At 47.3% G+C, this 21,853-nt stretch overlaps 1 protein-coding gene across 1 annotated transcript in view; it reads right to left on the bottom strand.

Moving 5' to 3' along the window:
- The window catches only part of LOC125941011 (calcium-activated chloride channel regulator family member 3-like), a 226,166-nt gene that overhangs the window by 7,277 nt on the left and 197,036 nt on the right, over positions 1–21,853 (bottom strand). The window contains exons 3-7 of the mRNA XM_049657887.1: positions 19,923–20,216; positions 19,049–19,155; positions 16,190–16,363; positions 7,732–7,859; positions 6,374–6,485 (exon numbers count right to left, since the gene is read on the bottom strand). Of these exons, the coding sequence (XP_049513844.1) occupies positions 6,374–6,485; positions 7,732–7,859; positions 16,190–16,363; positions 19,049–19,155; positions 19,923–20,216 (815 nt within the window). The remainder of the gene's footprint in view (positions 1–6,373; positions 6,486–7,731; positions 7,860–16,189; positions 16,364–19,048; positions 19,156–19,922; positions 20,217–21,853) is intronic.

Raw genomic sequence — 21,853 nt, 5'->3', positions numbered from 1 at the left:
AGAATTTCACTTCGCTTCGGTCGTCGTAATAGGGAGGCCAAGTTTATGGGGGTATGAGCCATTGCTTAAGGGGGTATGAGCCATTCTTGAGCAACTGACGACGTGTCGACGCGTTTCAGCAATGCCGCTGTGAACGCGCACGGGAAAGGGCTCGTCGTCGACGTGCCGATTCTAGCGTCAGCGCTTCCGAAACTCAGGCGTAACGTCTGCGAAGAACCGCGGACCTCGAGGTGCGCGATGTTGAGGCCAAAGGTCAGTGAAGAACCGCCGACCCCGAGTTGCGGTAGCACGATGTTGAGGCCAAGCGTCACCGTCGTCTTGCCTTCCAGGAACCATACAACGCTGGTGCATCCCTCGGCAACGCTAGCGCCAACTTCCCCGGTGTGACGGTCAGGTTTCAACGCCAGTTTCTCAACCGGAATGTTCATGATAGACATGTTTGGTTGGGTGATGCCCAACGACGATGCGCCCATTCTCAACATGGGGGCAATATTCACTACAGCAGACCCACCATAGTCACAGCTTCGCTGGCTTCCATCTTCACAGTAGTGAAATGGCTCTGAGTGTTGTTTAACAGCGAAGCTGTTTAAGCCAGCCGTGATTTGTGGTGCGTATCAAGCAACTACCAAGAAAGAAAATAACCTTTCTTGCTGAGGTGGGATTCGAGCCCATGTGCTCCCGGTCCCAACGCGAGCGTCGTAAGCACTCATGTATGTTCTACAAGCGTGGCTATACAGCTACGCTTGTAGAACATGCATTTATGCGAACCATATGACTGCGTTCGAGTGTGGTGGTCTTCGTCCACAGCTGGCGAGTTCGTACGGTCGAGCTCTGCGAGGTGAAGAGGTTTTGCGCTCCATGAGATCGAGAGAGAGAGAGAGAGGCATTCACGGAGCGGGTCTCCTGGAATGCGGTGTCGGTGTTGGAAGCTGCGCCATGCAACGCGCAGTGACGGCCGTAAGTCTGAGACGCGCGAAAAGAAATTATCATCATCATGAGTAATACGATCAAACGTTCGCGCTTATTTCCGGAAAATGCTGGGCTACGATCGCCCAGCTTCACTGTTCCAAGCGTTGCGTGGCCGAGTGCAAGGTTAAGCGTTTTTTTTTAATGGTAAAGATCAGATAACCCGAAAGCAGCGCAATTTTGTAGAAATGTCCTGGAAAGCAGGTAATATACGCGTCCTGTGCTTGTCGATTTCAATTGCCTAGAAGACTTTGCCGCGATTAGCATTTTGTACCTAGATCCCAGTGTTAGATATATCTTACAACATGACCTACATTGAGCACTTTAAGTATATATATCGAGCTAGCTTATCACCCCGATCCAGTGGCCAAAGTTGCCGGCTACGTGGGACTGCAAGGAATGGGCTCGTGATGCTGTCGCTATATGTCGTTGTCTAGTCTTCCTTCCAGCTTCGTCATCTCACTGTCCTCATGCTGTAGTGGTCACGCCATTGTCTTGATACCGTTGTGTTCATCCCGTTTTCATGTCGCTGCCATCACGCTGTCTTCGTACTATCGATATCGCTTCAGAAACATTGTCATGTTGGCACTTTTGTCGTTCTTTCGATGTCATTCCTTCTTTGACATTCCATTGTCGTATTGTGTCATGGTGATGGCCGTCCCTGGTGAGGAAGTGTCATAGCAAAACTGGGCCCATCACGGAGACAATGTATGTCGAATTTACTCGAAACAATGAACATCTAATAATGACCATTACCGATTTTAAGTAATAGTGTCTTTGGTAATATGGTGTGTCGCTGCGTTTCTTTAATGCTAATTGCGTGAGCGTTGAGAGTCATCGTGAGAGGGGTTCTATCACAAGTATGTGTCTCTAACCATTTTCCCACCAACATTGGTCACTGGAAAGTCCATGGTATAGAGAATTGAGCTGCTATGCTTAGGGGAACCTGGTTAGGAATTAACCATAGGCTCAAGTTGGGGTAGTGCATATGTGATAATGAGTATGTGTCGCTGTTTAATGAACCTCTGACACCAACTTGGGTCACTGGGAACTTGAAAAGGAACGAGAAGATGGATGTCAATATTAATGCGACTAGCGTTACACATCATCTAATTCATCTGCTTTGGCCCCAGAAGTAATCTACGAGATTCTGTTCAGCTGCACTAAGTGGACGTTGGGCACAAAGGCCAGGAGCGCCGACCTCCACCTCGTCGACAAAGTGAATCCGTTCGCCAAACTCGGGCTGCACACGATCCTGGAGTGGACCCAGGAGTCTGCGGCCAAGCACAACTTTGAGAAGCGCGTGACCGGCGCCGCCATGAACGTTCAGTCGGTCGATGCCCACGTCAGGGACCTCGAGGGAGACGCGTTACAACGTGCTCAAACATGGTAGTGCTCTCGGGATCACCGCGAAAAGTGTCAATAGAGAGGCCCGGAGGTGTCCATTCCGAAAACAAGGTCCAAGTGGTTGCCGCACGGACGCGTAGGGGATACACGCAACACGTGGTCACTCTAAACATCGGTGGCTTCTTTAGCTAGCACAGGACTCGGGAGCCAGTGCCGCTGCACCACGTACAACAGTCCCACTCGAGGTTTGCCTGCGTGGACCTATTATGACCGTCGGCCGGAATGCCAACTCAGTGCGCAGAAGCGCGCGTTCTCCGAATCCGTTCTACGCATCCGCACCACGCCCCCTGGCGTGCACCGTGGCTCGTCACCTGACACCGCGCGGGCCTTCGGACCCCTGAAAGACAAACAGTTACCGGCCGCACGCGTAAGGAAGTGGACACCTCCGGGCCTCTCTATAGACCCTTTTCGCGGCGATCCCGAGGGCGCTGCCATGTTTTACCACGTGGTGATGCGTCCATTGCTTGCCTCAGCTACCCCCGTTGCCTCCGTGTTTACAGTGCAAGCGCTTGACGCCGGTGCGGCGCAGCAAACCTCCGTTTCGACGCATATCGTAGGCGGTGACTGTGTGGACGACACGAAGCTTTGGCCACAGCTTTAGAGGTCATGAAAGTGCTATCAGTGCTCATTACGCCTTGTCCAAACGGCGCGAGCAGCGTATATGGTGCTTGTACTAACAGTGGAGCTAGAAATGTATGCCAAGCTGTCCAAACTTTCCGCTTATGAAATAAATCAAGTTCAGTGTGCTCTTCCTTCTTTATTTGGCAAATGTTTTGAAGCCGCGGCTTTCCATGTTTCTGACTCACTAAAGTTCCTCGGTTCCTCAATGCGGCCACTATCTGATTGTTTATTTTCAGCCTAATCGCTCGCGTGGGTGCTCTGCTGCGATAGATTTGTTGTTGCTGCGCACAAAGCTTGGAATGTAAATATTCTGTACTTCGTGGGAGCCTGTAGCAAGGACCTATTATCGCTAGTCCCGATCGCCTACTCCGTGGACCAGCACGAAACGTTCAGCTTCCAACATTCGTATCTTGTCGGTGTAGTCGCCGTCACTCAAGTTTCGGCACGTTGATTCAAGTGTGCGCCCATTCACTAATTATTGATACGTTGGTGATAGGGCGGGCGTAAGTTTGCGTGCGAGTAAGGGTGGATGTGTGTAGAAAACGTGCGAGAAACTTGATAAGCCATTGAGTGGCGTTACTTGCTTTTGTAACGAGCGGTACTCACTCTTAAGTGCCGACGTTCCGGAGTTGAAGTCCTTTCTTTGTAGGTTAGCTATACAGCGCTAGCGGATGAATTATCTTTTTTTATCCTCGAGGAAAGCCAGCATCGCGAAGGGCCGGCAACACAGGCAGTCCTTACGGAAGCGGAGACACAGGTTTATTCCATTATTTAATATGCATATCACAATTTTTGCAGTTAACTACCGCACACGTCTTCCCTTTATGGTTGTACATTTTGCATTTTGCTGCATGAATCGGGCACAGTGCATTAGCGAACACCCAGTTGCATTTCCGACAGCTGATCCCACAAGAGCAGGGCAGAAGCGGTAATGGTTTCGTATTCGTGCGCATTCGCTAAGGCGATGCATGGCGCGCCGCTGAAAGCGCCATCTCGTTCCTCCAGTGTAAACTGCTCCTTGAAACGGGTCAATACCCAAAACAAGTGGGCAACTCGCGACACCGTGAAAGCATATACAAAACAATCTCGCGGCCTTACAGTCCCCCACTACCGCTTTTCTCAATGAAATCGTGGATCTGGTCATAACGCCTCCCCCCCGCCCCCAAAGGAAAAAAAAAACAAGAAATGTCGCAGTTTCGCCCGAAAGGCGAAGCATCAATTGAGATAGGAAATTAGTAGAGAGCTATGAGGAATAGCGATAGTAGTTTTATCGGCTGCATAAACTTGACACATTGGCTTACTAACTGAATTAACAAGCGCGTTGTCAGCGCGCACAAGCGATGACCCGATGACGTGATGACTGTGAATAGATCATAGTCGATGACCGCAGACAACCACTGTCTACGCGCTGGCGTTCGGAAGCGCGGCCGCCGCAGCGAGCGAAGGTTCGTGTGGTCTATCGTTTTAGCCCTTTCAGGCCCAAATTAATTCTGTTTATTGTAAAAAAATTGGTATTTACAATTTCAGATGCGCATGATCGTGGTAGGTAAAAAATTTTAAACATCTGTGCACACACTTTCCAATCAAAACTGATTAAATGATTCCAATTGGAATCAGTGGGACTTGGTGAACTTGAAATGCGTCGTTCCAAGCAATACGTGAAAAGTCTATTTTAGATGAAATTCTTTGAAGCAATTTTTTTCTTTGTTGAGACAGAGGTGTATGCCACACTTCTCGCACCGAATGCGGGAGTAAGAGCACATTCTTTATTTTTTATAGTTTGCGAAATGACTTCTTTTTCATCGGACGAATCAATGTCACCTCGACGGATCAGCACAAGCTTCGCGACTTCTTTCTTTTTCCAATAAAACTCGCATGCGCTGATTGTCGCCATCGGTTCCGAAAGAAATTGTTTCTGTATTGCGGAGGAGTTTCCCCCCCAAAAATTTATCTACACGGCATAGGCTCATATCAATAGCATAAAATCACAAAAAGCTGAGCAAGGCTCCACCAATAATACAGGCTCCTGACGCGATAATGATCCATCAGGTAACACGCGCCCAAAACATGGCTAAGTACGGCATTGAAACGCAGTTTGAGCGTGAACAAACACGCGATTTAGTCAGTGAGGTAACGTCAATCGAAAATGTATCGCGTGAGTAGTCGGGGCCGCTACGTCCCAATGATTCCATTTGGAATCATCAAGATTCGCAAAGATCTCCGGTACCCGCAAATACCTTTCGCCGAATAAATTTACTGTGAAGGGATAGCATATAGCACCTAATAGTCCAAATCGAAATGTTCGAGACAAAAATAAAATAATTGTCGTACCTCTGCACGGTGAAAAGAAGAGGGGATCTCAGCTAATGGAAGGAACAGTGCAAGCGATTCTTTTATTTTTTCGTTCAGAGGTGACAGCACTTCCCTGAGTCTACCAGCTTGCCAGCATATGTAGAGCAAGGGCTAAATATGAGTTGTAGCGTAAGAACAACCTTTTTCTTTTAACCCGGGGTTGACCACTGAGCTGCAAAATTGATTCCATTTGGAATCACAGGGCCTTAAAGGGTTAACGTAAACTGAGCAGCAAAAGCACAGCGCATAGAAAGGTCAGAGCCATGTGGAGATCGCTTTAAAGATACGGTGCGCGCGATAACACCGATAGCCTGCAACGGCGCAAAGCATAATAACGAATTTGTTGGCTTACGCCGCCGCCGCCGCTAACCGCAGAACGGGCGCCCACGAGCTGCACTCTAAAATGCTTTATTTCCTTTACTTGTGTACGACGTCCCCTCTTGCTAGTTCATATCTGGTGCGGAAAGGCGGAGTGCCTTAATTAGTGCTGCGCTCAATATAGCTTTACTGTGGGGTATTCAGCATTCGCCGGGTATTCATCATTATTGCTTTCTTCAATAATTCGTGCACGTTTGTAACTACAATCTTAGTAACTTACATCATCGGTAATTGGTTAGAAAGTGCCCGTATGGCATAGGAGCGCGCAGCAAAACTGGAAGATGCTGTCTCAACAAGGATGTCGTCTCCCAAAACACAGAGTAGAAGCTTTTAGTTCTAAAGAGCAGAAGGTACAGCATCAGCGTGATCCGAGCGTGCTACAAGTTTAACCGCTACATTCAGTCGTTGCGCTGACAAGGCACGCAATACACGGTAATTTACACTCTTAAAAGATAATAATATGTAACATGCCTGCTCACAACATTACACCCTTCTTGGGGGCAAAGGTGTGTTATCGACCTGTTTCCACCCTTATTCACGTTTAGGGGTGTAAATTATTTAAAGTGTTAGCGCTTTCTACGTCTTCCCCTCACACCTTTTTTTCTGTTATGAACAAACAGACGAACAACACTTGACGAAAGGCTCTCACCTTCATACTGCCTGACGTATCCAAAGCCACAACGACTTTTTGAGGTTCGTCACCTTGCTGCGCTTCGTCAACGGTGACATGGATGCGCTTAGACAAGTTCGGGGTTGCTAGCCTGAAAGAAAAAATTGGAACCCATGTCAGGTTATTCCAGTCGGAACGCAAACCGGGAGTAAACGTGTGTGTAAACCAGAAAATCATTATTTCGTTACAGTCATCGAAATAGTTGCCAGTATTAGCCGGGAAAACTAGTATTTACGTCTGTCCACTCAGATGCACATTCTCTTCTTGGGGAACGAGAAAGGTACAGCAAGTGGCTTGCTACACCTTGAGTATTTGTGTAGTTTAGCGTGAGCCCACATACATGTCAATGACGGTAGGACATGAACATAACAATCATGCGAAAAGTAGAGACCATACCGGTCACATCCATGACACTGTATATCAAATGAAGTTACAGTGTGTTTTCCCAGCGAACACTATCAACAGCCAGAAATGAAGTTTGAGAATTCTACGGAGGCAAGTCACAGGCATCTTTTTAAATGGGGCTTGCATCGTAATTTATGTCCCGCGTTTGTCATTGCTTGTAAGCCAGTCTGAATAATATTAATACGATATGTTTTATGCGCGTTCATTTTTGCATCCATTTTGTGGATACGAAAAATCCTCAAACAATACATCCACGATATTTTACATGAAAGCTCTTAGTGCGGCAATATACGCTGGAAATTGTTTTTTTTGCATCAAATGGCACATTTTGCGATCGGAAGACTGAATCCGTCGTAAACAAACCAATCTTCTAATAACGAGCGCAGAGTACAGCTAAGAACGTTGACCGTCCCTTGAGCATACGCTGGATGACGGCGATAGCTTGCGCGCTCACGTGACATGCATTAAATTGCTTGAATTCTCATTTGAATGCGTTGTTACTTCCTGTCACTTGATTTCTCCCGCCAAAGGACATGTGTTCGAGTGCCTTAACTTTACCTTAATTAATTCTGCCTCAGTTAACTTCGCCATGATGAACACCAAAGTTAGAGGGTGCGGCTCCCGCCAAAGGTCGTGGGTTCGAGTGCCTTAAATATCTTAATTACCTCTGGCTTAATTATTTTTGCCTAAGGTGAGCAAAAGTCGTGGGTTCTACTCCCACTATTGGTTAGAGCGCCTTAGTTAACTCCATGTTAATAAAGGTAGGGTTAATTGGGCACTCGAGCTCATAACCATTGTTGGTGGCACCAAGGCGACACGATGTGGCGTGGTGCACCATTAATTTTTGTGCCAATGAATTTTCCGGACAGCCAAGTTTTCGACCCATGAACCAGCTAAGGCTTCCGCCTTAAAAATAGATAAAAAGCACTCACTTATTGAAGTCATCGTTCGAGAGGATGACATCCAAGACCGACCGTCGATTACACTTCAGGTTGTGCGTTGTCCGAGCTTCACTGTTGTGCATGCGAAGGCCTTGACCCGATTCACAGAAATGAGAAATCTGTAAGGTGACAATTTTTTCGCAGAAAAAAGCATGACACATTCGTTCGTAAAAAAGGGTCATCATGGATTATTATATTGTTACTAACACCTCCGTGAATAGAAAACTTTTATTTGGGCGACGAGAAAAACAAGCGAAACTTTCTACGATCTTCATACAGAGCGAGCAGAGCAGAGTCGTGAGCCGTTTCTTCCGTATGGAGCTCCACTAATGCTTGGTGATGTGAATCAGCTTGCAGCAACATTGATCGTTGACATATTGGGCTTATCGGTTATCGCAAAGTTCCTAACACGCTGTCTATAAGGAAACGAGTCTCTAGGCGTATGCGCAATGTTTTGTTACGGCTATTTAACAAGTCTGAAAACTAGGGTATCTGCAGAAATTGGCTGAGCGCTGCTTACAGCACAAGGTTATCGGCAAGTTCAGCTGTACAAAGCCCTATTCTAGCAAGAGGAAATATATGTGTTGCTGACAAATCCTGTATCCTACTCCCTGTTCAAAAATTTTAGAAACATTTCTGCACGATGTAAGCCGCACCGAGGCACCAGTTCTCTTTGTCATCGGGACATGCAACCAATACAACCCCTAACGGTTGCTTCGACCAAAAAGGTGTAACTGTGCCACAAAGTACGCGCACGCCTGTCCCTCTCAACATGGCTGCCACAGCCACCGCAGCCGCGGTGCCCCTTACGCAGCTTTAGAGCGAAACCATTCTTCCAAGTTGCCCGACTCTTTGCTCACTCGATAGCTGGCGCGCGGCAAGGGAGTGTTTGGCAGGATAGGCGGAGCTAGGAGGCAGAGTGGTTTTGAAATTGAGCATCTGTGCTCTTGCATCGGCTCACAGCTCAAGAATACGGCGGACAGCTAGGCTAAGCCGCCAGGCAGTAGTTTTCGGCAGCGGACCGACAGGCGGTGCGATCGAGTAGGCCATGATCTTGAGCAGCCAGGTATCCAACAGCCCCAACGCTTCTCCGGATCCAAATCCCGATGAACACGCGACAGATAAACCTTATTGGCTTTCCTGAGAGATCGGAAAGTTTCCTCCCAGATTCCCGGTAACTCTCTCTACCAGTTGTTGTTCGGAATATTACACGCTCTCCGGGCAGGAATGTTGAAGCGTGCCGAACGGGCGTAGATACTCAAAAAGAGAAGGTTAACTTGAGTTTATTTTGCGTGTTTGCCAGGCAATATAGGCCGGGAATAGAATAATCCGAACCGAAACATGAACGCTCTCGACTCGAGGGGGTCATGGTCGTGTAACGCACGCTACTCTCGACAAGTATCAGGAATCCTCCCCGTTGTTGTTTCACTTCGATACGGCGCTCCTGCGCTATTGAACCCCGGCAGGGTGAGACATTTTGTTCGACAGCCTGGACTGCATTTCAAGCAATTTAGGCTTAGGGCACAGCACCGAGGGTTGTCACACAGTCATCGAAAAACAGCTCGGCCGTTGTAGCGAGTAAGTTTGGGGCGTACTGAATCTTGACCTGTACTTTCTTGTGCCCGCAGAACGTGCAAAAAATTGGAGGACACTTAAGCTTCTTCTTTAAGAGTAGAACGCGATAGCGTTATCGGGAACCGTTCGCATCGCATCGTTCGCATATGGCGAGTAGGCTTCATTCACTGCAACACTGAACGTGGGAAAGCCAGCTTACAAAGTCTAAGCTTACACTGATCCCCTGAAGTCGGCTTCACTTTTACACAGAAGTGCATTGCTGGGAAGAAGCTTTCCCAGGGGCAATTTAAGTGGTCTTATATTGAAATTAGGTCCTAGCACCTTTTTTATTGTTCTATTAATTGTTTGCAATTGGCCCGACGCGCGCGCGTGTCCAAAACGAATTAGCAGGCGAAGTCCCAATTTGACCTGCCTCGGATGCAAGTGCCATCTGGATATAATTTTCGCAAGTAATGTACCCGAATGCGCGGCTGCAAGTCTGGTAGAAATGCTGGAAAAGGAGTTTGTGTTTGAGTTTCCTTGTAGCAGAAGTAGGTTTTCTCGTACATTCAAATTACAATCAGCCGCCGATTGGTTAACAATTCGGCGGCGAATCCGACGCCGAACGGCAAAGTTGTGCTTTACCTTTTTTTCTGATGGATTTCACTGTGTGAAATTTAATTTTTATTCACCAAAACCTTGCACCACGAGGAGGCCCTGCGCGGTCGGGGTGGTTGGGGAAGATTTTCGCCGCCACCGACGCCGACATCGCACGCCGACGCCGGTCACAGACGCCTGATTTTCTGCGACACGGGGCACCTAACACTGTCGCGATAAAACTTCTAACTCGAAAATTCTGTCTATGAAGGCATGAAAACAGGCCTTTCACCCACGCATTTGTCTTGAGTGCGAATAGAAGGCATTTTGCGAACGTCTAGCCTGTCCTTGCTGGGAGCCTGCGTTGCGGCCACCTCTGTGTACGTGGCGTACCATTGCGTCGGTCAAGGCCAAGCTGTGTTGAAAACGTGCAGTCACTCGTGTAAATGCTCTTAAGGAGCAGGCAATGAGACCCGGGATTGGGGGATTGCTTGGAAATCAGATGTCTTCGTCATATTTTATTTATGGTATTATTTGCCATAAGTCAAGTTCTTTCTACGCCATGTTTGTAAAAGCGAATTGCCTTTGTACGCAATGTCGCCCTTTCACCCCTTCCGCACGTTTCGCTCTACATGCACACAGCTTTCTTATTTACGACACGTGCTTGTAATTTGCCTTGTTCTGCTGATGCCGTCTGGTGGGGCTTCGTACGGGAGTTAATGCTTACCTGGTACCACAACACTGGATAACGCACAAAAAGGCCGCAATGAGAATTTTTAAATAAAGATTTCCTCATTTCAGCTGGCGCCTTGCGTGTACATTATGAAATTGCAGGTTGCCCAGAGGACCCATTCGATTGGAGGCTTGTAAAGAATTCTCGCAATCGTATTTATTTTGACGTGGAACTTCAGCGGAAACCCCATAGTGGGGAGAAGTAATTATTGGGAAAATGAGACATCCACCCAATCGTATCAGTTACTACAAAGGAAACTCATACGGGTTATTGGAAAGAAAAGCCACGCAGTTGAAGAAAAATTCGTTCGGGTCCTAGACTCGAGCCCGTGAGCACCAAATTTTTCTTCAACTGCGAGGCTTTTCTTTCGATGAAACCGTATGGGGGTGCCTTTGTAGCAACTGCTGTGATTGGGTGGATGTTAATTTTCCCTTTAATTACTTCTCTCCACCTAGCGGGTTTCCCGAGAACTCTTACGTCAAACGCTTGCCTTTACTTCCAGTTGTTGACAAATTTGGCTTCGCCCTGCCATCTGATAGTCGCCTGGTTAGCTCAGATGGTAGAGCGGCTGCCCCGGAAAGGCGGTGGTCCCGGGTTCTAGTCCCGGACCAGGACAAATTTTTCTTCAACTGTGAGGCTTTTCTTCCGAGAAACCCGTATGGGTTTAGTTTGTAGCAACTGCAACGATTGGGTGGATGTCTAGTTTTCCCTTAAATATTTATTTTACTTAAAAAAACGATTCCACACCAAGACAGCGCGCGATTGAGCAAAAGAAGCAAAAACAAATGCCGAGGCAACCAGCGCAGCCGGCTTAACGCGTACCAGCTAGCGTTCAAAAGGCACGACCTAAACCGAAACCGGATGTGCGGTTCACGGTTTTCTTATCAGTCGCTTGGTGCGCTGCAGTCGGTTCATCCGCTGGGCTCTATGGGAGTGTCCGCTCTTGTTAAATGTCTATGCTTTGTGCATAGAGTAACATACGGATTACAAGAGTGGCCACTCGAGCCTAAAAGCGGCCGAGCTACGCAGCTTCATGCCGCCCGCTAGAGGGCAATACAACGCTCCCTGTCTCCAAGGGAACGCGCGTACTAATCTATTGCAGTAACTTAGTGTACTATACGTCTACTTGTCTATGTGGCTGTAGACGTAGACGTTATCAACGAGATCAGCCGGCCGTGAGCGGTGGATGATAAGACTAGCATAAAGAATAACGCATCGCTACAAAATATTGGCCATGGTGTGATCAGGCAAGGCGACGCTACAAAAGATGTGCGATAACGTCTGCGTGGTCTTTGCTGGGTTCGCCTGCCAGAACGTGTCTGTCTGCTTGGCTGCTGCTTGGTAAGAAGGCCTTCATTACGTTCTTTTTTTTCCCTTCATTACTTTGCAAATTGCTTATGTATTTGTCACTTCAGCCGTAAGTTATCATTTGTCGCATTGTGCTGTTCGGCGCAGAGAGCTTTTTGTGTTCTTCACTTCGCGCATGATGTTCGTGAATTGCTTCACATTATGTAAGAAACAGCAATTTGGAATGCTGTGCAGCACGTTTGCGAAAAAATCGTTTCTGGGCGCGAGAAAGTGAGTCGGCACACGCCGGTATACGTAGTCTGAATTTAATGCACGTGTGTTGCACTTGTGTGAAAGAATGCAGTTATGCTTAGGATCGTTATTCGTGGCGTGCGCAGATTGCTTGAAGCCTTTGTTACGAGCGCAATTAGAGAGAACTTGCGAATTGAGAAGAATGTTTGTAAGCTGTGGCTACGACGTATTCTGAATAAACACTCCTGCCTCAGTGGCGCATGCATGGCACAGAAGGTTGCTTTTTTTTTTAGCTGCGACAATTGCATTTGACGCTTTTCGCGAAAGGGCGATCTGAAGTGCATAGGTGAAAATTTGTGCGAAGGCGAGAGAGAAGACATAAGCAATACTTTTTTTTCCAGGTCATGCCGACCATAGTCAAGTACTACGGGAATTACTGCTGTGTTGCGAGGTGCAGTAACAATGGCAGGACAGGGAGAGAGCGTGGTTGGCTGACAACTGCAGTGAGCAGCCTTCATTCCTTGTTCGCTATGCAGCCCGAAGCTACCACTTAATAAGAAAGGTTAGGCTTCAAAGGACGAGCGTTGTTTTCCTCTTTAATGCTAATGCTGTCTTCTGCAGTTTTACTGTTCTGTGGAATTTTTTCATAATATCGCCTGTTTATTCCTTTTGTGAAATTTATTCTCAACATGTGGCAGCTGTATTGGCATGTCTCTCATTGAGCAGTGCACCCATCTTTTTGTGCTTGCGTTCATCGAACGTTGCGAAAAAAAAAGTGTAACTGTGCTTACTGAGAATGACTGAAAAATAAAGTTTCGTCTCTTCCAACACTTGTCATGTTTATTTAAAGTGCCTGCATAAACACACAGTGGCATCGTGTGCTTGCTGCTCTGGCGGTATAGCTTACACGAAGCTACTCGATGCATGCAAGCAACGCGTTAAAAAATCTAAATATAGCCATAATATAGCCTCCGGGACGAGCACTCGCACGGAAGCAATCTTGGAGGCCGTGTACATTTTCTAATCGCCAGAAAATAGCCTTCGAGATTATTTTTGCTGCGGTCCCAATCTTTGAGTCTGCGTAGATTCCACACACCCGCTAGGTGCGCTGCGAACCAAAATCGGCCGCAGATGCCTATGGAAGTGTCCTCTCTTATCCTTGTATGTTACTCTATGGTTTGTGCGCGTTACTTCGACTCTGGCTGGGGGCCATGCTTCATCGAGGGGGATGACGCGCGACGTTTGGTTTTCAATTCCAGATCATTTCGCCGTCACGCAGCGCTGTAGTACTTTGCAGACACGATCGGCAGTGCTTGAAATAGGCGCTGAGCTTGTTTGTTTAGAATGAGGAAACCTGGCGAGGGACCCTTTTAGGTATGGGCTGTATATCAAGGTATAGGAATCAAAGTGCGTTTAAGAAAAAATGTCGCAGTTTCGCCCGAAAGGCGAAGCATCAATTGCGATAGCAAATTGGTAGAGAGCTATTCGGAGTAGGGATAGTAGAGTAGTTTTATCGGCCGCATAAACTTGAACACATTCGCTTGACAACTGAATTGACAAACGTGGTGTCATCGCGCACAAGCAAACATGAATAGATCACACTGAATGACCGCAGACAACGACTGTCAAAACACTGGCGCGGCCGCTGCAGCGGGCGAAGAATCGTGCGGTCTATCGCTTCAACGGAAACTGAGCGGCGAATGGACAGCGCATAAAGGTCAGAGCCGTGTAGAGACACGGCCGGGCTCGACTGGCGCGCGCGCTCGCTCGCTTCTTAAGAAGCGAGTGCGCGCGCCAGTCGAGCCCGGCCGTGGTGGAGGTAAAGAGACGGTGCGGGCGACGGCGACCACAGCCAGTGCAAGCGTATTTGTTGGCAGAGTAGAAGCTGCTCCCCCCGTCCCTCCCGCGCTGCCTCCCCGCTTTTTTTTTTTTTTTTTGCTTTCGCGTGGGAGATTGCGTTGCCACTTCTCCTTGCGCTGGGTTGCAAGATAAGCATTTGGTGCCGTAGCACCGCGTTGCCTCGCCTCCCTCCCCCCCCCCCCCCCCATACCCCCACGGCCTTTTGGGCGACAATCGCGTTTGCTTTCCGCCGTGCGTTGGCTCTCCGTGATAGCGCGCGTCCTCCACGCGCTTTTACTCGTACGGCGCGCGGCGACGATTTTATCGCCCTTGGAATCTATACGGAACCTGACGGCGACGGCGACGACGACGGCGACGCCGACGGCGGAAATCCCGCTGAAGTGTCCATATAATTGCTATCGCAATAAAACGTAGTTTTTCGTGCCTTTTCTTCAAACCTCGTGAACACATCGAAAGGAGGGTGGTGTATTAAAAGAACATTTAGGGTAGTGAATTTTCGAAAGGGACCTAATAATAGTGAGCATTTTTCCAGCTCACCTGTTTAAATTCATTGAAGCACTCCTATCATGTCTGCGTCAGAAATCTTGCAGGCGTTCCCCCCCCCCCCCCTTTTTTTTTTTCGAGCAACATGAAGCATGTTTGAGAGAGGGGGCTATGCTGATGTTCGTTCATTAAACACGTTCTATGTCCGAGGATAAACAGGATGGCAAGACACGAACGAAACCGCACAGTGCGCTTTGTCACCTGACGCTGTGTTTTGTTGAGTTATTGAGCTCAATTGATTTAACAAATATTACCACTACATGCAGTATCTTATACAGCATTTTTCGGTTTCTTTTGTGCTACGAGCAGGAAAAAATTGTGTACGAACACGTTCAAATTTCAACCATCCTGAATGGCACACCTCGGAGATTTTGTTAAGAGTTAGAGAATGTCTTTCAAGCTGGCTGCAGCTCTAATGCCCGAACCAGACGTACGCGCTGGAACGCGTCTGCACGCGCTGCCTTGCGTCTCGGTGCGTACGGCATCAGGCGCGCGGGCCGTGTCGCACGGCGGCGTTGAGACCTAGCACTGCTAAAATTTTTACGTCCGTGTCGGAAGCTGCAACCCGTGCGACGCGCACCACGTGACCATGATGCACCATTGTGTCTTCCGAAACGACTATTCGCGTGGCGTGCATGATACAGGCGTTTTGACCGGCGTGCCACCCGTGTATTGTGGTCGATCATGGCATACGCCGAAGCACGGTGCACTAACGAGTTCAGCCGTAGCGGCTGCATTAGGTGACGGTACGCCGATGCTGCTGCAGGTTTTACCCAGGTTCGCAATATTCGTATTAAGTCGCAGTTGCGCTGACTGAACCACTAGGGCCATAGGGCCGGTAATTTGCAGGCATCGAAATGGCATTGCTACAAAATACCGGCCTAGGAATCTTGCAATATCGTTTAAATGTAGAACCAACTTTCAAGCTAAAGCTTGTGTTTTAATGGCCACCTTTAACACATCGCTTAACGTGTCCGCTGAGCGAAGGCTATAGGCTACCTTGAAGATGGCAATCTCGCAATACTGTGCCGGCGTGACGAAACGCATGGCTTCGTTTGGTTATGTGGCCTCTTCCTCCGTCAGACACGACGCGATGTCGAGCTATTGCGGCGCGCGCGGACGCCTTCCAACGCGTACGTCTGGTTCGCTCCCCAAAAGCGACCGCGCAGAGCTGACTCAACTTTGATGATGCCGAAGCGCGTTCACAAACGCGCTTCCTTGTTTCGTAATAACCGCAGGAAGAGCTGAGTGCTGAATGAGCGTGGATGCCAGAGCGAGCATGTCAATACAAACCAGACGGCGAATGGTTGCCTGCCGTCAACCGATCCCGGCCGGTAGCTCCAGAAATGAGAAGCTCCCTCCCTGATCGTGGAAACTTGAAGTTAATGTTATGTTCTGTCTGCGAATCGTGTTTGTGAGATAAGTTTCAGCGTGTGTGATTACAAACTCGGCTCAGAGATTGACAGGTAGCTCCATGGTCGATCTACAGAATGCACTCGTACTTATTTACTGTTGAGGACCCCTGATGTACAGCAATTTCGCAAGACGCTTTTGTTTCTTCATTTTATATTTTATATTACCATAATAGTTCCGAAGAGAGGCAGTAACACCAGGAATGCTTACGTTTTTCAGATACGGCATAAACATGATAGAGCTTTCTGCAGGGCGTTTTGCGGGAAAATATGGCGAGATGATGCACTTTTCCTCCAAGTTACACTCGTCATCCATAATGCACTTTGAACCGTCGTCTCTTTCAGCGGTGAATCTCAGGTTTTTCGAACAAGCGTTCAGCTTCACCTGTAAAAGAACAAAAATAAAACCCAAAGGGTAGGAAATTGAGACAAAAGGCGTACAAAACATCTTGCCATGTGAAACGCAGGCCCGAATTCTTCTAAAACACAAAGTACCATATTGCGCTAGCTGATGCCTAGCTGTCAATATATATGGCTACAAAGAAAATGGGAGAAATTCGTTCCACTTAACCATTTTACCTCAATTAAACATTGACTTCTTCATAATTTTGATGCCTCCGACGTTACGCACAGTAAACAAACCAGCACGGGGGATGAAAGCTGCCCGAGTTTCTAGAAAGTGACTTGGTACTGACAGCATTTGGATCAGGGAACTGAAGCTATGCGCTGCAATTATTATTATTATTATTAATTAGTAACCCGCTGTACAGAGCCAGAGGCGCTCTTTAGACGGCTGCCGAGATTTTCTTCCGCTAATTTATGTGCATTCACTGATGTTGAGTGTGTGTCGGTTGAGCCTTTGTTAGATCTTTTTAATCCCTTAGCGCATGGCGTATGATATCTGATAAGCGTAGTTCTCCTAGCAGACAGCAAGGAGATAACGTAAGCTGCTCATTGGGCCGGACCGCGGTGACGTCGGAGACGTGACGAAAGGCAAGGGGGCAGCGACAGCGACGACACAGACGCTCTTTTTGCGGCCAGTTTCAGTTTCAAGCAGCCTGCCAAGGGGAAATAATTGTTCGCGTAGCTCCCACATGAACTCCGCTATTCAAAATTTGATCGTTGGGCTAGGTAGTGTCGAGGACGGGCGCCAAAGTACTCATTTACTGTAGCCACCTATTGTTGATAATTATAAAGTTAATTAGCGTAACTTCGCTAATTAGCCACGTAAGTGCGGAGATTGCTCTGTATCTAAAGGCCGCCAATCCGTACACTCGAATGGTAAACATAACGTGACCAAGATTTACATATTCCTAATTTTAAAAATTTGGTGCAGCTTAAAAAAAGAACACCCTGTATATTTATCTCCTCAATCCACACTTCCACCATGTGCGCGTAGCATGCATATACGCGCAGGGTATTAAATGCGAAGCATTTCCTGGCGAACATTTGCCACTTTGAGAGTATCTATATATCGAGCCGCCTACGTCTTGATGCTCTCATGGTCGTTTCGTTAACTTCGTATGCACCAAAATTAGCATAGTATGAGAAGAGTGTGTGACGAACATAAATCATAGGTCATGACGTGGATTTCATGTCATGTGTGTAATGTAGGTCATGAAACAGCCGCCTACGTCTTGGTGCTCTCGTGGGTCAAAAGGGTAAAAAAACCAAAAACCGACAAGTGGCAAAGAATGGAGAATTAATGATAGTAATGGGTGCAAGTATGGTTACGATAGTAACGGTAATGATAGTAGAATACCATAATAACTCAATAATGGCCATGACTCTGCAAAAAAACGAGAATGACTCAGCAAAAAAAGATGAACCGTCAAAAACCACTGGAAATAGGTTCGGACCTGGGTACTAAGTCAAGGAAACACTAAAGGATGATGGTACAAGTTATAGTCATGAGCATGACTAAGCAAAAATGACAATGCCTCAGCAAGAAATCATTAACAGTCTAAAGGCCGGCATATCCCACGCAACGCCCGGTGGGATGCGAAGCAGTGTGCGCGGAGCCACCAAATCAACGATATAACCATAAGAGCACCATGATGTATGCGGCTGTTTCATGACCTACATGACACACATGTCATGACCCATCATTTATGTTCGACTGCAGTCTTGTCATACTATGCCAATTTTGGTACATACAAAGTTAACGAAACGATTCTGAGAGCACCAAGACGTAGGCGGCTAGATATATAGATACTCTCAAAGTGGCAAATGTTCGCCAACAAACATTTAAAACGACTGGAATGGGTTCGGACGGGTGCATTAAGTGAAGGAAACAATAAAGCATGATGGTAGAAGTCATAGTCATGAGCATTACTCAGCGAAAATGACAATCACTCAGCAAAAAAAGATTAACGCTCAGAAATTACTGAAATGCGTTCGGACATAAATGTTAGATCATGACATGCATTGACATCCGTTTAATGTAGGCATGAAACAGCCCTCTATGTCTTGGTGCTCTCATGCTCGTTTGGTTCACTTGGTAGGCTACCCTCACATTGCTTCGCATAACATCGATATCGATTCCCACAGGGTGTGAGATGGGCATGCTTTTTTTGTTTTTTTTACTGCTGTCATATCAAACGAGCGCGCTACGGGAGGCCGTGTGTGCATTGCTTGCTCGACTCGAACGATTGTCATACTGTTCCGTTTTCAGTGACCTCATCAGCCAAGCATCTCGCTGCTGCTTCTTTTTGGGGTACGCGAGAAAAATCATGCCGGGCTTGGCCGAATACGTCCGGCACTGCGACACCGAGCAGTAAAGGATGCTGCAAGAGTGGGCAATTAAATTTATGCCTTTGGAATGAAACACGTTATGTAAAACTCTACAATCAAGGCTTCAATTGCCCAGCCAGAAAGCTGCGTTCACTATGGCAAAGGCAGCAAAGGTGGAGACGGCGCGAACGCGTGTTGTCACTTTCTACGTCACAGCGATGGCAGCGCCAGTCTCTCCCGTGGTGGCCCTCGAGGCCAATTACGGCATTCTGGGAATGAGTTGCGGATGGAAAACACTGAGGACACTCCACAAGCAAGTTGAAGGCCTGCTGCTCACCTTGTTTCCCACGCAATATGTTTCCGGATACTTAGGGTCTCCCCGTCTGCCATACTCGTCAAATACTCCATACCGCAGGTGCGCCCATTCATGTACGAAAGTGTACGCTTGAAATAAAAATGAAGTCACCCAATCAACACAAGCAATAAAGCACTTTTCTTTTTTAGTGATCCGATGCATGTTTAGTGAGCGCAACACGTGTATAAATAAAGCAATGTATGAAACAGCTATTGAAACCTTTTCGACGACACTTATATATCTGGAATAAAAGGTATGCGGAGACAGGAAGTGAGAAATAAGCGGGAAGAAAGAAGTGAGCAGGGGAAAAGCAAGCGTAAACTGAGGGTACCACGAGAGATCAGTGCGATATGGCGCCGGTTGAATCTATCTATCTATCTATCTATCTATCTATCTATCTATCTATCTATCTATCTATCTATCTATCTATCTATCTATCTATCTATCTATCTATCTATCTATCTATCTATCTATCTATCTATCTATCTATCTATCTATCTATCTATCTATCTATCTATCTATCTATCTATCTATCTATCTATCTATCTATCTATCCTGCCCTGCCCTGCCTTGCCCTGCCTTGCCCTATCTATCTATCTATCTATCTATCTATCTATCTATCTATCTATCTATCTATCTATCTATCTATCTATCTATCTATCTATCTATCTATCTATCTATCTATCTATCTATCTATCTATCTATCTATCTATCTATCTATCTATCTGCCCTGCCCTACCCTGCCCTGCCCTGCCCTGCCCTGCCTGCCTGCCTGCATGTCTGTCTGTCTGTCTGTCTGTCTGTCTGTCTGTCTGTCTGTCTGTCTGTCTGTCTGTGTCTTACAAAAATTACGTACCAAAACTTTCTTTTTTTTCAGTCGTCAGGGGACTCAGGCTCAGGAGGTACTCTGCTGGAAGATGCATGAAGTCTCCCTGTTCCCCACAGTCTTTTGATGTCACCGTGTAGGGTTGATTGTCTCCACAAAACGAGGAATTCCTGATTCGTACCTCGCTCTTCGGGTAGTACGTTGCCCCTAGAATACGTGGACTTTTTCTTTTCGGCCAAGATTTCGGGAATTCGATGATGAACCTTTTGAAGTAAACTCTCCCGTTTGTAGCTATGTGGAGGAACTGGGACGCTGACGTAAGCACTACCTGCACGTTGAGAGAGATCAGGCAGTCCCCGTGAGACCCAATAGACAGTCCAATGTTCCACACCACGTAGAAGTTCGGAACACCACAATCTAAGCTGGCTCAGTGATAGGCAGTCTGCAGTCTACTACCGAACCAAACTCGTTCCACAAAGCCCTTGCCGAAGTATTTGTTCGCACCTACAAATGAAACCTCACCAGCCGTTGGCACTTTGCGTCACGTTTGTGCGCATGGTGCTCGTCGCTTACCTCATTGCATATTTGCGCCTAGCTTCATTGTTCAGCTTTTAGTTCACGAACCAGCAGATGCTGCGTTCTGCAAGACGCCTGACAGCGTCAGGAAGACGTTCTTACGCCCCTCGAGACTTTTTTCTGGTCTTTGTCATTTTCACACTCAATGCATGCGTTGGTCGCAATCTGAGGTGCGGTGGTTGCCGAATTCTTTTTCAATTCGCTGTTGTCGACCTCTCTACCTCTTCCCTCTAGTAGTGATTAGTGTGGCTTGTGTGTACTCGGCAAGACAGCAGGCAAAGCAAAACTGGTGGAGGAGGCAAAGGAAACTTCTCCTTAAAAGTTGCCATTTGAGAATGCTCGATTTTCAGCGCGAATCGTATATCTTTCTTACGAACACAAGTATTCGATTACAGAATTTGATATTCGAATTTTAAATTAATTTATTATCAACAAACGACGCTCTTTACTAGAGCAGCGCCGCCTCTATTTTTTCAATGCCAGCCAGACGCGGCCGATCCAACGGTTCACCACCCTCTCCAATCGCCCTTTCCTACTCTCCCCTGTCGGCTAGCGTTCGCGCCTGCTTTACGGCCATGGGGGAGAGTACCCTCTGGGTGGCGCCTCACGACGGAAGTCGGAGGAAGTAATCCTGAAAGACGCTTTGAAGGTTAGCGATACAAGGCTGGCGGATGAGGAAATTTCTGTATCCTCGAGGAAAGCCTTACATGTCAAAGTGCCAGTAACACGTTCGGATAGCTGCAGCAGCGGTCCGCGAACTTGGCCACACAGTTCCATTCCTTAACATGCCAGTCACTATTTTTGCAGCCACCTGCTGCACACGTCTTCAATCCACATGTCTCAATCTAGCATGATTGGAGCACAGTGTGTTAGCGAAAACTCAGCTGCATTTCTGACAGCTGATCGCACAGCAGCAAGGTAGAAGCTGTAATGGTTGCGTATTCGTGCGCGGTCGCTGAGGAGACGCATGGCGCACCGCCGTGAGCGCCATCTCGGTTTCTCTAAAACAAAGTGCTCCGCGAAAAGGGTCAATAGCATGAGTTTGAATCCCCAGCTGCGCTTCTGAAAATTTAGTATACTGTGGGCCTTCCATTATTACAGTATGCCTCTGTAGCTTGGGGTGGCAGTGTAAATCTAATTCTGACCTCATTGAGAGTGTCTACTATATATATATATATATATATATATATATATATATATACGTGCGTGCGTGTGTGTGTTTTTTTTTTTTCACCACCACTTTTACATTCTGGTGCCCATGGTCCAACCCTCTCAAATGTACCTCAGCTCGCACCTGTAAAGTGAAGACGTCTTAAATGAGAGCTTTTCCTCGATCATAAGGTGGTTTGTAACACCATACATTGCCCAAAGCTTTTTGACCATGT

This window comes from Dermacentor silvarum, chromosome 10 (genome assembly GCF_013339745.2).
Source record: "Dermacentor silvarum isolate Dsil-2018 chromosome 10, BIME_Dsil_1.4, whole genome shotgun sequence".
NCBI classification, from domain to species: domain Eukaryota; kingdom Metazoa; phylum Arthropoda; class Arachnida; order Ixodida; family Ixodidae; genus Dermacentor; species Dermacentor silvarum.
This window is presented reverse-complemented; position numbering and strand designations above follow the sequence as displayed.